Source organism: Dromiciops gliroides, chromosome 2 (assembly GCF_019393635.1).
Source record: "Dromiciops gliroides isolate mDroGli1 chromosome 2, mDroGli1.pri, whole genome shotgun sequence".
NCBI lineage: Eukaryota > Metazoa > Chordata > Mammalia > Microbiotheria > Microbiotheriidae > Dromiciops > Dromiciops gliroides.
In genome coordinates, this window is record NC_057862.1 from 263,252,227 (window position 1) to 263,267,808 (window position 15,582).

Genomic DNA, 15,582 nt, shown 5'->3' on the forward strand with positions numbered 1-15,582 from the left:
AGTGTCATCTGGAACTAAGTTCACAGTCTGGTTAGAGGGCTGGGCCCTTGGCAGGGAGGAAATTTCAGGGGTCTCTGCTGGTGCTGAGGCAGAACTTTGGTTTTTCGGCCCTGCTGGGAACCAAAAGGTAGGCTTGAGTAGCAGTGGCCCAGGTGGGAGAGGGGTACATACTCGTTAGAGCTGACAGCCACAGCACACAAAGCTGGTTGATTAGCAAGTTGGTCTGGGGTCATCTATGGACCAGGGAACAGGCCAGGTGAGGGAAGAAACTGATCCTCCTTAAATCATACCACGTGGGACATCCTGAAGTTTGGGACAGTGCAGATTGGAAACGGTGTCCGACTTTAAGGAGCTAAAAGTCAAATAAAAGATAGGCAAGATGAGCAGAGAAAAGTGAGGCCTATATAAAGTTTCTTTAGTGACAAGGAAGAACAAGGTGCACCCTCAGAGGAAGATGTCAACATCAGGGTGCCTATATCTAAAGCTTCCAAGAAAAATATGAATTGCTCTCAGGCCATAGAAGTGCTCAAGAAGGACTTTGAAGATAAAGTTAGAGAGGTAGAGGAAAAAAATGAATGACAAATGAGGGTGATTCAGGAAAGTCATGAGAAAAAGTCACCAGCTTGAAAAGCCAAATTGGACAAATGGAAAAGGTGGTACAAAAGCTCAGTGATGAAAATACTTGCCTAAGAATTAGGATTGAACAAATGGAAGGCAGTGACTTTATGAGAAACCAAGACACAATAAAGCAAATCCCAATGAATAAAAAAAATAGAGAGCAATGTGAAATATCTTCTTGGAAACACTGCTGACCTGGAAAATAGATCCAGGAGAGGTAATTTAAAAATTATTGTTCTACCTGAAAACCATGATCAAGGAAAGACCTTAGACATCATCTTCCAAGAAATTGTCAGGGAAAATTGCCCTGATATTTTAGAAGCAGAAGGTAAAATAGAAATCAAAAGAATCCACAGAACAGCTCCTGAAAGATCTCCCAAAAGGAAAAGTCCCAGGAATATTATAGGCAAATTCCAGAGCTCCCAGGTCAAGGAGAAAATATTTCAAGCTGCCAAAAAGAAGCCAAAGTCAAGATAGCACAAGATCTAGCGTCTTCTACATTAAAGGACGAGACAGCATGGAATATGATATTCCAGAGGGCAAAGGAATTGGGATTATAATCAAGAATCATATATCCAGAAAAACTGAGTATAAACTTTCAAAGGAAAAATGGGACTTCAATGAAAAAGAGGACTTTCAGGTATTCATGATGAAAAGACCTGATTTGACTTTCAAGTACAAGACCCTAGAGAACCATAAAAAAATTGGAGTTGGGGGACATATCTGGGGTTGTGCAGTGGGTGACTGTCTTGTGTCTGAGGCCACGTTTTGGCTGGGATCCCCATGCATCCAGGGTGGATGCTTTGTCCACTGTGTCACCTAGCTGCCCCATGATGACTCCTTTAGGGTAAAATTGAGGGGTGAGGGGAATGCACTGGGGAAGGGAGAAGGGCAGAGACAGCATTGGGTAAAATCCCATGTGAAAGAAACAGAAAAGGGCTTATGGTATGGGGGAGGAGATGAGGGAAGAGCAGGGCAGTAAGGGAATTTTATACTCATCAGAATATGCTGAAAGACCTTAATCTCATCAGAGTTGCCTCAAGGAGGGCTTAACAAACACACACCCAATTGGGTAGAGTAATCTATTTAATCTGGGCAATAAATGAGCCTGACACTCATCAGAATTGGCTTAAAGACCTCAATCTCATCAGAATTGGCTCAAGGAGGAAATATCATACACATTCAATTGGGTGGAGTAATCTATCTAACCCTGCAAGGAAATAGGAGGTGAGGGGGTAAAGAGAGAGACAAAAGAAGGAAGGGCATATTGAGGAAGGGGACAGAAAGAAGCAAATCCCTTTTGAGGAGGGATAGGATGAAAGAAGATAGCTAATAGAGTAAATATCATGGGTAAGGGAATAGGATGGAGGGAATCAGTTAACAATAGTAATCATGAAAAAGAGAAAAGGGGGAAATTTGTACAAAAATATTCATAGAAACTCTTTGTGGTGGCTAAGAACTGGGAATCAAGGGAATGTCCATCAATTGAGGAATGATGGAAGAAGCTATGGTATATGATTTTAGTGGAATGGTATTGTGCTATAGGAAATGACAAAAAGGATTATCCCAGAAAAAACCTGGAAAGACTCATGTGAACTGATGCATAGTAAAGTGAACACAACTGGGAGGACATTGTGCATAATGGCAGCAGTATTGTTCATGAGCAATTATGAATGACTTAACTACTCTCAGCAATACAATGATCCAAGACAATGCCAAGGGACTAATGAAGAAGCATACTATCCACCACCATAGAAATAACTGAAAACTTGTGGATTGTACATATAAAACCTATATCAGATTGGTTGATGTCTTGTGGAGGGGGGAGGAAAGGCAGGGAGGGAGAAAAATTTGGAATTCTAAATCTTATGAAAATGAATATTGAAAACTACCCTTACATGTAACTGGAAAAAATAAAATAAATGTTTGTTGCAAGAAAAAAAGTCAATAGAGAGAGGTAGAAGAAAAAATGGGGAGAGAAATGAAAGCAACACAAGAAAAGTATGAAAAAAGAATCAGTAGCTTGGAAAAGGAAGCACATTCCTTAAAAAATTCATTTGGTTAAATGGCAAAGGATGTGTAAAAATTTGCTGAAGAAAACAATGCCTTAAAAATTCATAATGGACAGATGGAAGCTAATGACTCCATGAGACACCAGGAATCAGTCAAACAGAATCAAAAGAATGAAAAAATAGATGAAAATGTGAAATACCTCATTGTAAAGACAACTGATCTGGAAAATAGATGCAGGAGTGACAATTTGAGAATTATTAGACTACCCAAAAGCCAGTATTAGAGAAAGAGTCTATACACTGTATTCCAGCAAAGTATTAAGGAGAACTGCCCTGATATTATAGTTTCAGAGGACAAAATCATCATTGAAAGAATCCACCAATCACCTCCTGAAAGAGACCCCAAAAGGAAAACTCCAAAGAATATTGTAGCCAAATTCCAGAATTATCAGATGAAGGACAAAATACTCCAAGCAGCCAAAAAGAAGCAATTTAAATACCTTGGAAAAACAGTCAGAATTGCACAGGACCTGGCAGCTTCAACATTAAAGGATCACAAGGCTTAGAATATGATATGCAACCCAGGATGAACTACCCAGCAAAACTGATCACTCTATTTCAGGGGAAAAGATGGCTATTCAGTGAAATAGGGGACTTTCAAGGTTTCCTGATGAAAAGACCAGAACTAAAGAGAAAATTCGATCTTAACATAGAGGATTCAAGAGAAATTTAAAAAGGTAAACAGGAGAGGGGAGCAGCTAAGTGGCACAGCAGATAAAGCACAGGCCCTGGATTCAGGGAAACCTGAGATCAAATCCGGCCTCAAGACATTTGACACTTACTAGCTGTGTGACCCTGGGCAAGTCACTTGACTCTAATTGCCCCTCAGGGAAAAAAAAAAGGTAAACAGGGTTATTCAATATGGTTAAACTATTTATATCCCTACATGGGAAGAAAATACTTATAACTCTTGAGAACTGTATCTCTATTTGGACAGACAGAAGGAGTATAAATGTCTTTGATGTAATGATATAAAGTAAATTAAGGGGTAAAAAAAGGAGTTTATGGAAAGAAAAGGAAAGGGGAGGTGGAATGGGATTAATTACATCATATGAAGAGGTGCAAAAAACCTATTAAAATAGAGGGAAGGGGGGCAGCTAGATGGTGCAGTGGATAGAGCACCGGCCCTGGAGTCAGGAGGACCTGAGTTCAAATCTGGCCTCCGACACTTAACACTTACTAGCTGTGTGACCCTGGGCAAGTCACTTAACCCCAATTGCCTCACTAAAAAAAAATAGAGGGAAGGAAGGGAGGGATGAGCATTGTTTCAACCTTACTCTCATCATACTTGGTTCAAAGAAGGAATATCATATAAGTTCATATGGATAAAGAAATTTAGTTTATTCAGGGAAGTAAAAGGGTAAGGAGAAAAGTGGGGCCACTGATACAAGGGAGGGCAGAAGTGGGGGAGAAAAGGTTAAAGGAAAGGAAGGCGGGCTGAAAAAAGGGAGGGCAGATTGGGAGAGGCAGGGGTAAGAAGCAAAAGATTGGTGAGGAAGAATAGGGTGAAAGAAGAAGGGGAAAAGCACAAAAGGGGTAAATAGAATGGAAGGAAATAGTAATAAAACTGTGAATGTGAATGGGATGAACTCTGGCATAAAATGGAAGTGAATAGCAGAGTGGATTAAAAAATAGAATCTCACAATATACTGTTTACAAGAAACACATTTGAACCAGAGAGACACACACAGAGTAAAGGTAAAATGTTGGAGCTTTATTATGCTTTAGCTGAAGTAAAAAAAAAAAAAAAAAAAAAGGAGGGGTAGCAATCCTTATCTCAGACAAAGCAAAGGCAAAAGTGGATCTAATTAAAAGAGATAAGACAGGAAACTACATCTTGCTAAATGGTACAATAGATAATAAAGTAATATAAATACTAAACATGTTGGTGCCAAGTGTTATCACATTGAAATTCTTAGAGGAGAATTTAAATGAGTTACAAGAGGAAATAGACAGCAAAACTATACTAGTGGGGGATCTGAATCTTCTTCTCTCTGAATGAGATAAATCTAACCAAAAAATAAGAAGATAAAGAGGTGAATAGAATATTAGAAAAGATAGATATGAGAAATGTCTAGGTAAAATTGAATGGGGATATAAAGGAATATACATTTTTCTCAGAGGTACATGGCACATATTAAAAAATTGACTATGTATTAGGGCACAAAAACCTCATAGTCAAATGTAGAAAGGCAGAAATAGTAAATCTATCTTTCTCAGATCATGATGCAATAAAAATTACATGTAATAAAGAGCCATGGAAAGGTAGACTGAAAATCAATTGGAAACTAAATAATCTCATCCTAAAGAAAGAACAGGTCAAACAACAAATCATAGAAACAATCAATAACTTCATCCAAGAAAATGACAATAATGAAATAACACACCAAAATCTATGGGATGCAACTTAGGGCCAGTTTTATATCTCTAAATGCTTAAATCAATAAAAAAGAGAAAGAGGATATTAATGCATGCAACTTAAAAAGCTAGAAAAATAACAAATTTAAAATCTCCAATTAAATACTAAATTAGAAGTCCTGAAAATTAAAGGAGAAATTAATAAAACTGAAAGCAAGAAAACTATATAATTAGCAATAAAACTAAGAACTGGTTTTATGAAAAATCCAATAAAATTGATGAACTGTTGGTTAATTTGATTTAAAAAAAGAAAGAAGAAATCCAAATTACCAGTATCAAAAATGAAAATTGTGATTTCACCACCAATGAAATGGAAATTAAAGCAATAATTAAGACCTATTTTGCCCAACTGTATGCCAATAAACTTGACAATCTAAATGAAATGGATAAATATTTACAAAAATACAAATTGCCCAGGTTAATTGGCAAGGAACTAAAATCCTTAAATAAGCCCATATTAGAAAAACGAAGGGGGCAGCTAGGTGGTACAGTGGTTAGAGCACCAGCCCTGGAGTCAGGAGTACCTGAGTTCAAATCTGGCCTCTGAAACTTAACACTTACTAGCTGTGTGACCTTGGGCAAGTCACTTAACCCCAATTGCCTCACTTAAAAAAAAAAAAGGAAAAAAAAAAACAAATTGAACAAGCCATCAATGAACTCCATAAGAAAAAAAATCTCCAGGGCCAGATGGGTTTACAAGTGAATTCTACCAAACATTTAAAGAATAATGCATTCCAATATTATACAAATGATTTGGAAAAATAGGTATAAAAGTCCTACCAAATTCCTTTTATGACACAAATATGGTGTTGATACCAAAACCAGGGAGAGCCAAAATAGAGAAAGAAAATTTCCCTAATGAATATTGATGCTAAAATCTTAAATAAGATATTAGCAAGGAGATTACAGCAAGTGATCACCAGGATAATACACTATGACCAGGTGGGATTTATACCAGGAATGCAGGGCTGATTCAACATTACGAAAAACCATTAACACAATCACCCACATCAATAAGAAAACTAACCAAAATTATATGATTATCTCAATAGATGCAGAGAAAACATTTGATAAAATACAGCACCCATTCCTAATAAAAACACTAGAGAGCATAGGAATATGTGGAATTTTCCTTAAAATAATAAGTAGTAGCTACCTAAAACCATTACCAAACATTCTGTTATAGAGATAAGTTAAAGGCATTCCCAATAAGATAAAGAGTGAAACAGGGATGTCCATTATCACCTCTATTATCTAATACTGTACTAGAAATGTTAGCTTTAGAAATCAGAGAAGAAAAAGTAATTAGAATAGGCAAGGAGGAAACAAAACTATCACTCTTTGTAGATGATATGATGGTATACTTAGAGAATCCTAGAGAATTGATTACTTGAAGCAATCTTTAGCAAAGTTGCAGGATATAAAATAAATCCACATAAATCTTCAGCATTTCTATACATGACCAACATAGTCCAGCAGCAAGAGATAGAAAGAAAAATTCCATTTAAAGTAACAACAGCCAATATAAAATACTTGGGAATCTACTTGCCAAGACAAACCCAGGAACTCTATGAACACAATTACAAAACACTTTTCACACAAATCAAATCAGGTCTAGATAATTGGAAAAATATCAATTGCTCATGGATAGGCCAAGCTAATATAATAAAAATGTCAGTCAGACTAACTCAAAATTATTTTATAGAGCTAGAAAAAATAAGAACAAAATTCATCTGGGAAAAAAAAAGGTCAAGAATATCTAGGGAACTAATGAAAAATAATGCACAGGACAGTGGGCTTCCAAATATGAAGCTTTACTATAAAGCGGTAGTCATCAAAACTATTTGTTACTAGCTAATAAACAGAGTGGAGAGGGGTAGTTTGGTGGTGCAGTGGATAAAGCAGTGGATCTGGATTCAGGAGTACATGAGTTCAAATCTGGCCTCAAACACTTGACACTTCCTAGCTGTATGACTCTGGCCAAGTCGCTTAACCCCCCACCCCCCCCGCCATTGCCCCAAAAAACAAACAAAAAACAAAAACCCCAAAACAAAAACAAAAACAAAAACAAAAACAAAAACAAAACAAGAAAAACAGAAATAGGGTGGAGGATCAATGAAATAGGTTAGGCACAGGAGACACCATAGTAAATTACTTTAGTAATATACTGTTTGATAAGCCCAAAGACTCCAGCTTCTGGGATAGGAACTCAGTATTTGACAAAAACTTCTGGGGAAATTGGTAGATAGTATGGCAGAAACTAGGCATAGATCAACATCTTACACCTTATACTAAAATAAGGTCTAAATGGGTGATTTAGACATAAAAGGTGATACCATAGGTAAATTAGGAGAGGAAGAAATAGTTTACCTCTCAGATCTTTGGAAAGCAGAACAGTTTATGACCAAACAATAGATAGAGAATATTATGAAATGCAAAATGGATGATTTTGATTACATTAAATTAAAAAGGTTTTGTAGAAACAGATCAGTGCATCCAAAATTAGAAGGGAGGCAGAAAGCTGGGAAACAATTTTTATAGGCAGTATTTCTTTCTTTTTTTGTGTGTGAGACAATTGGAGTTAAGTGACTTGCCCAGGGTCACACAGCCAGTAAGTGTCAAATGTCTGAGGCTGAATTGGAACTCAGGTCCTCCTGAATCCAGGGCCAGTGCTCTATACCCTGTGCCACCTAGCTGCCCCCATAGCCAGTATTTCTGGTAAACACCTCATTTCTAAAATATATCAGAAGCTAAATCAAATTTAGAAGAATCCAAGTCATTTCCCAATTGAGAAATGGTCAAAGGATATGAAAAGGCAGTTTTCTGATGAAGAATTCAAAGCTATCTATTACCATATGAAAAATGCTCTAAATCACTACTGATCAGAGAAATGAAAATTAAAACAACTCTGAGGTACCACCTCATACCTATCAGATTGGCTAATATGACAAGAAAGGAAAACAATAAATGTTGGAGATGCTATGGAAAAAATGGAACACTACATTGTTGGTGGAGTTGTGAACTGGTCTGACCATTCTGGAGAGCAATTTGGAATTATACCCAAATGGCTATAAAGCTGTACATACCCTTTGATCCAGCAATACCACTATTAGATATTTTTCCCAATGAGCTCATAAAAAAGGGAAAAGGACCCACATGTACTAAAATATTTATAGCTGTTCTTTTTGTGGTGGCAAAGAATTGGATATTGAGGGGTTGCCCATCAATTGGCGAATTTCTAAACAAGTTGTGGTATATGAATGTAATGGAATACTATTGTGCTGTAAGAAACAATGTGCTGGCAGATTTCAGAGAAACCTGGAAGGACTTACATGAACTGATGCTGACTGAGATGAGCAGAACCAGGAGAACATTGTACACAGTATCAACAACATTATGTGTTGATCAACTGTGATAGACTTGATTCCTCTCAGCAATACAATGGTCCAAGATACCTCAGAAGGATGCATGATGAAAAATGCTCTCCAAATCCAGAAAAAAAAAGAACTGTGGAATCTAGATGCAGATTCAACCGTGCTATTTCTATTGTTTTTGTTGTTGTTGTTTTTCTTTTTTGAGGTTTTTCCTTTTTGTTCTGATTCTTCTTTCACAGCATGACTAATGTAGAAATATGTTTAATGCAATTGTACATATATAAACTAGATCAGATTGCTTGCTGTCTTCGGGAGGGTGGAGGGAGGGGAAGTAGGGAGAAAAAATTGAAACTAGAAATCTTATAAAAACAAATTTTGAAAACTATCTCTTCATGTAACTGGAAAATAAAATACTTTTATGTTAAAAAGGGCAGAATTGGTAAACAAATCTTTTGTAGGTGAAATATTAATATCTTCAGGCAACACAAACAAAAGACAAAAACTTAAATGAAGCCTCAATAATTAACTCTTAAATAATAAGTGGAAAAAATAAATAAAAACAATTGATAATTATGTGAAGGGCAATCAGAATGATGAAACTACATGGCTGTAATATAGGTAAATTAAGTTCTATGGGAAAAATATATTCCAAATATATTAATATATTAACAAAATAAAAATGAAAAGGTTAGTAAACTGAATAAGTTTTAAAAATTAGAAAAAATACAACCCAAATAAGAAAATTAGAGGATAAATAAATTGGAAAGCAAACATTATAAGTATGCTAAACAAATAAAAGCTGGTTCTTTGAAAAGACTAACAAAATAGATAAACCTTTAGCCAACCTGATTAAAAAGAGAGCAAAAAAAACCCCAAATTATCAAAATAGCCAATGAAAATGGTTGAAATCAGAACAAGCCCAGAAAAAATAATAAAAATTGTGATAAAAACTTATTATATGTAGAGAAAATACTCGGAGCTGAGAGATGAAATATCTTGTTCAAGGAATAGTAGGGAGATCAGTACTACTGGACTGAAGAGTATATGGTAGAGAATAAGGTGTAAGAAGATTGAAAAGCTGTGACTCTGTGTGTGTGTGTGTATGTGTGTGTGTGTGTGTGTGCACATGTGTGGCTTGATTATGAAGCTACTTAAATGTCAAATAGAGAATTTTGTATTTTGTCCTGGAGTCTATAGGAAACTCATTGAGTTAATTGAATAAGGGGTGACATGCTTGTACCTGTGCTTTAGAAAAAAAAATATGGTAGTTCAATGAAGGATGTATTGTAGTCGGGAAAAACTTGAGTCAGGCAGAGTCACCGTCAGACTATTTAATGCAATAGTTCAAGGGCATGTGCCTGGAAGTAAGGTATAAGAAGGTAAGTAAGAAGATGAAAAAGGTGTATTTGAGGTAAAGGTATACTTGACAGATCTTTGGCAACAGATTATGGGGGTAAAAAAACAGTGAGAAGTTTAGGATGACACCTAGGTTGTAAGCCTGGGGTATTTGGAGGATGATGTTAATCTCAACTGAAAGAAAGAAGTGAGGAGTGGGAACAGTTTAGGGGGAAAGGTAATGAATTTAGTTGTGGGCATGTTGAGTTTAATATGTCTACTAAATTTCCTGTTTAAGATGTCTGAAAAGCAGTTGGTGTTGTCACAGTAGTGGTCAGCAGAGAAGTAGATTTGAAAATCATGAGCATAAAGATGATAATTAACCTCAGGAACTGTGTGGCACCTGGATGAGGATCCAGTGAAGTATACTGAAAAAGAGTGGTCAGATAGGTAGGAGAAGAACCAAGTGTTCCCTTCCTTTTTAAAATTTCCTTCCCTTTGTATATCTTTGTTGGGTAAAATAGATTAATGAACCCAAATGAATTTGTGTGTGTTTGTGTGTGTGTGTGTTTGTGTGTATATATATAGACCTCCCCATTTTCTTTTCCACTGTAAAAGCTCTTCCTTACATGGCTGTGAAAGAGGTATGTCAGATCATTTCCCTATTCTTCCTCTCCCTTCCCCCATCTCTTAATGCATCCTATTTTGTCAATGCTTCAATATTTTTAGGTCATCCCAACATAATTAATATAATTGATGCTCTCTGTTCGTGTAGCCTTTAGCTGCCCTGATAATAATTATGTTCTTTGGAGTTATAACTATCATCTCTCCATATAGGAATGCAAAGATTTTTAACCTTATTGAATCCCTTATGATTCCTCCTGAATCAAGTTTGAATGTCAAATTATCTATTCAGCATTGGTCTTTTCATCAGGAATGCTTGAAAGTCCTCCATTTCTTTTCTTTTCTCTCTTTCTTTCTTTCTTTCTTTCTTTTTTTTTTGTGGGACAATGAGGGTTAGGTGACTTCCCCAGGGTCACACAGCTAGTAATTGTCAAGTGTCTGAGGCTGGATTTGAACTCAGGTTTTCCTGAATCCAGGGCCTGTGCTTTATCCACTGTACCACCTAGTTGCCCTGTAAGTCCTCTATTTCAATAATTATCCATCCCTCTGTTTTGCTGGGTAGGTTCTTCTTCTTTTTTTTTTTCCTCTCTGGAATTCCAAACTATTTTAATGTGGAAGCTGCTAAATCTTATATGATGCTGACTGTACTTCCATTATATCTGAACAGTGGTTGCTTTCAACTTTTTCCCCTTGACCTAGGAGTTCTGGCTATAGTAATCTTGAGAATTCTCATTTTGGTATCTCCTTCAGGGTGTGATCTGTGAATTCTTTCAATTTCTATTTTACCCTCTTGTTCTAGGATATTAGGGCAGATTTTTTTTATTTTTTAATTAAAAAAATTTTTTTTTAGTGAGGCAATTGGGGTTAAGTGACTTACCCAGGGCCACACAGCTAGTAAGTGTTAGGTGTCTGAGGCCGGATTTGAACTCAGGTACTCCTGACTCCAGGGCCAGTGCTCTATCCACTGTGCCACCTAGCTGCCCCCCAAAACCAGGTGCCACACAGTTCCTGAGGTTAATTATCATCTTTATGCTTATGATTTTCAAATCTACTTCTCTGCTGACCACTACTGTGACAACACCAACTGCTTTTCAGACATCTTAAACAGGAAATTTAATAGACATATTAAACTCAACATGCCCACAACTAAATTCATTACCTTTCCCCCTAAACTGTCCCCACTCCTCACTCCTTTCTTTCAGTTGAGATTGTTTACATTTTTTTTGGTTTGCTCTTTTTTCTAATCTATTTTCTAATCTATTATTTATCTTGGATTTCAGGTAGTCCAATCATTTTTAAATTATCTCTCCTTGATCTGTTTTCTAGATAAAATTTTTAAAAAGAGATATTTCACATTTCCTTCTTTTGACTTTTTAAAAATTATTTCTTGATTTCTTATGGCATAATTAGCTTCCACTTGCCCAATTCTAATTTTTAAGGAATTATATTTTTCCAATGAGATTTTGTACTTTTTTGCCATTTGGTTAATTCTGCTTCTTGGGGAATTTTTTTCTTCAGTTAATTTTTTTGCCTCTTTACCACTTGGCCAATTCTAGTTTTTTTTTTTTTAAGTGATTTTTCTTCAGTATATTTATTTGTACCTCTTTTACCAAACTATTAATTCTATTTTCATCATTTTATTGTATCACTCTAATTTCTTTTCCTACTTTTTCCTCTACCACTCTTTCTTTTCCTAGCTCTTTCATAAATTCTTATTAGGCTTGTGTCAATTGGAATTTTTCCTTTGAGGTTTTTCTTGTGATTGTTTTCACTGAAGTTTGTGTCTTCATCTTCCCTGTCACCATAGTAACATTTTTTTTTTGGTTTGCTCTTTTTTCTAATCTATTTTCTAATCTATTAACTTTATGTTAAATGTTGGCCTCTGTTCTTGGGGTGGGGAGGACACTGTCCCAAGCTTCAGGCTTTTTCATGGTTCTATTTTCAGAGTTAGTTCTGGGAGTATGTAAGTTTTCAGTGCTTTCAAGGTGGTGTGATGCAGAGAGATATGTGGGCTTGCCTGGTCTACACTCTGGTCTTTACCCAAGAAGAACATCTGTTCCCCTGCAGCCAGAAGTACTAGTGGTCCTGGAACTGTGACCAGGTCCTCTGGTTTTCTGTAGCGACAAGCGCTATTACTCATCTCTATCATGGAATGGAAAGAGGAAACTGTTTATGGAAAATGTAACAGTGTTCTGTACTTAGTGCCAGCAAGGGATCCTATATCATCTCTTTTTGATAAGTTTTCTGACTCCCTTGTCATCTCTGGGATGAGAGGTCCTGAATCTGCTGCTGTCACTGTCAAAGTTCCCTTCAAAGCCGTCTGCTGTTGCTGTTGCTGCCATATATGCTCTAGGCCAGCATCCATCCCAGTGTCACAGACCTCTTCTTTTGACTTTCTAAATTATCTTGGATTAGAAAAATGTCTCACCCTGACCTTCTGTTGCCTCTTTCCCTCAAAAATTCAATTTGATGCATTGTTTTAAACTTGTTTGAAGGGGAATAATAGGAGAGTTCAGTTGGGTTGCTGCCTCTATGCCACCATCTTGGTTCTGCCCCCCCCCAATCAATATATGTATGTATTTATGTATGTATACACACATATATGTATATGCTGTGTGTATATATATGTGTGTGTGTGTATTCTTATCTTCCCCTATAAATTATTTGAAATTATTTGGTTTGGGGAACATATGTTTTAGAGTTGATCAGGAAGCACACAAAAATATAGGTATGAGGGGAAGCTAGGTGGCACAGTGGATAAAGCACTGGCCCTGGATTCAGGAAGACCTAAATTCAAATTCAGCTGACACTAACCAGCTATGTGATCCTGGGCAAGTCACTTAACACTCAATGCCCCACAAAAAACAAATAGATATAGGATCATGATATTTTCAAAGCTAAAATCTATTAATATGTGAGCTATTTTTCTTTTTTTTGTAAACTAATAATCGACAAATATATTTATATAGGTTTATCTAGATGTATCTGATATATATCTGACATAGCTAGAAGTTAAAATTATAAAAATTGATCATAGGAAAAGAAATTATCTTCTTGTAATATGAAATTTTAATCATATGTTACCACAATGACACGTGTACTAAAATGTGCCATTTATGACATAGAAGGATCATAGTAATAGCTGAATATTTTCAAAATAATGTGATAAGCTGTAATGAAATTAATTTATTCTTATTTTTTGTGACATTAATGATACTATTATTTAGTTGTTTCATAGTTGTTTTTCTTTTATCCTGAATGAGACATTTTCTCTGTGCTTTCCAAAATGTCTGAGTTATGTTATTTGAGCTTAACCACAGATTGCTGCCACATTAGGGAATAGTTGATATTTTTTCATATTCTGAACATAGCACTGCATAAAAATATAGAATTTGCAGCATTAAGATGTGTGATTTACAAAAGAGGATGATTTTATTTGCCAAGGACATAGAAATTTGTAAGCAAAATTAAGCAAATTACTTCCAAAATGATTATTCATTTTCCAATATTATAAGATTATTAGAGTTATAATATAATAATATAACATTATAAGAGTTAGTCTGCCATTTAGCAGGGTGTGGATGGTCAAATGGGGGTATAAGAGAAATAATCATAATTCAAGTCACACATAATGTTTTGTAAATTGATGTTATCTTCTAAATCTATTCAAATTTTGATTAGAACAAATGTACACATTTAAATATGTTTAACTAAGTAGTAAATATCATTATTAATTTGAAAAAGGGGGGGATGTGAGGGGGAAGCCACGCCTTCATATGGCACATTTCAGTATTTATTTGAAACTTTTCAAAATAGAAAATATAAATATTTGTGGTATTTATATCAGGGAGAACTAGCAGCTATTTCTGTAAAATCTACAAAAGGATTTTACTCATCTTTATGCTTCCATCCATTGTTGGGAATGGCTATTCTTTTCTTACCTGAAATGAAGTGATTGGATATATATTAACATGGGCCTCATTCCAGTGCTGTCCTTTATTTCCACTTGAAGACCATAGTGGATTTTCTATGGTAGTCTGTCCTTTTAAACGCAGATAAACATTTAAAACACCTAAAAATAACAATAAGATTTTATCTTGCACACTTTATATAAAAAGTAGTAAGGAATTGAAGTTGTATATGCTTTATATGTAGTTTGTTTTTATTTACAAAGCAAAGCTTTAAAAATGAAGGTATGAACATTTTTTTAAAACTGCAGAAAATCTTTAATGAAGTGATATAGAGAAAACTAATCACATATAAAGGACAGATACACACACAGGTACTCCAGCTATATAATGATTATAGCATACAGTAACAAAACTAACAAAGTAGGGAGCAGCAGTTGGGGACAGCTAGGTGGTACAGTGGATAAAGCACCAGTCCTGGATTCAGAAGGATCTGAGTTCAAATCCGGCCTCAGACACTTGACACTTACTAGCTGTGCGACCTTGGGCAAGTCACTTAACCCTCATTGCCCCACCAAAAAAACCACCACACCACACCTAATACAGTAACAAAAATACAGTGGGATTTGTTATTCCTACCTTTTGTTATCTGTTCTTAAAGTTAAAACATACAGTATTATATAATCTAACAAAAGATAATTTACAAAAGTATATATAGCATATATTATAGGTCATAAAAATTATTTTGTGTGTGTTTTTAACCATTCTCGGGAAGAATACCATGTAGTTTATTTGATTTTATGTTCAACATCAATGAAGACAAAAACAATTTAATATTTTATAAAAGAAAATCTTTTAAGTCCATAGTAATCACTCTTTGAACTCAAAACACTTATTATTGTACCACTCATGTAAATTATTTCAAACAATTTCTTCCCATTGTATATTTGTAAAAAATTTACCTATATGCATACATTTCATGGTTCAACTTGGAGGTGAAAAAACTGAGCATTAAGTAAGGAGGAATGCATGTTTTCACAATTTCTGACCCACATTCTTTATTCTTTGATCTTATAACAAAATGTTTGATCATTAACATCCCATAAAATGGAATAATGGAAATATCATTAAATTTGGACTAAGAAAGCCTGGATTCTAGTCTCAGATTTACAATGTATTAGTTGTGTGACCTTGATCAGAGCAAAACTTCTTTAGGCCTCAGTTTTCTTAGAT

The 15,582-nt window shown here is 35.4% G+C and overlaps 1 protein-coding gene across 1 annotated transcript in view; it reads right to left on the reverse strand.

Moving 5' to 3' along the window:
- MDGA2 (MAM domain containing glycosylphosphatidylinositol anchor 2) overlaps nt 1–15,582 on the reverse strand; it is a 707,950-nt gene that overhangs the window by 38,132 nt on the left and 654,236 nt on the right. Inside the window, exon 15 of the mRNA XM_043986356.1 lies at nt 14,383–14,513. Coding sequence (XP_043842291.1) covers nt 14,383–14,513 — 131 coding nt within the window. The remainder of the gene's footprint in view (nt 1–14,382; nt 14,514–15,582) is intronic.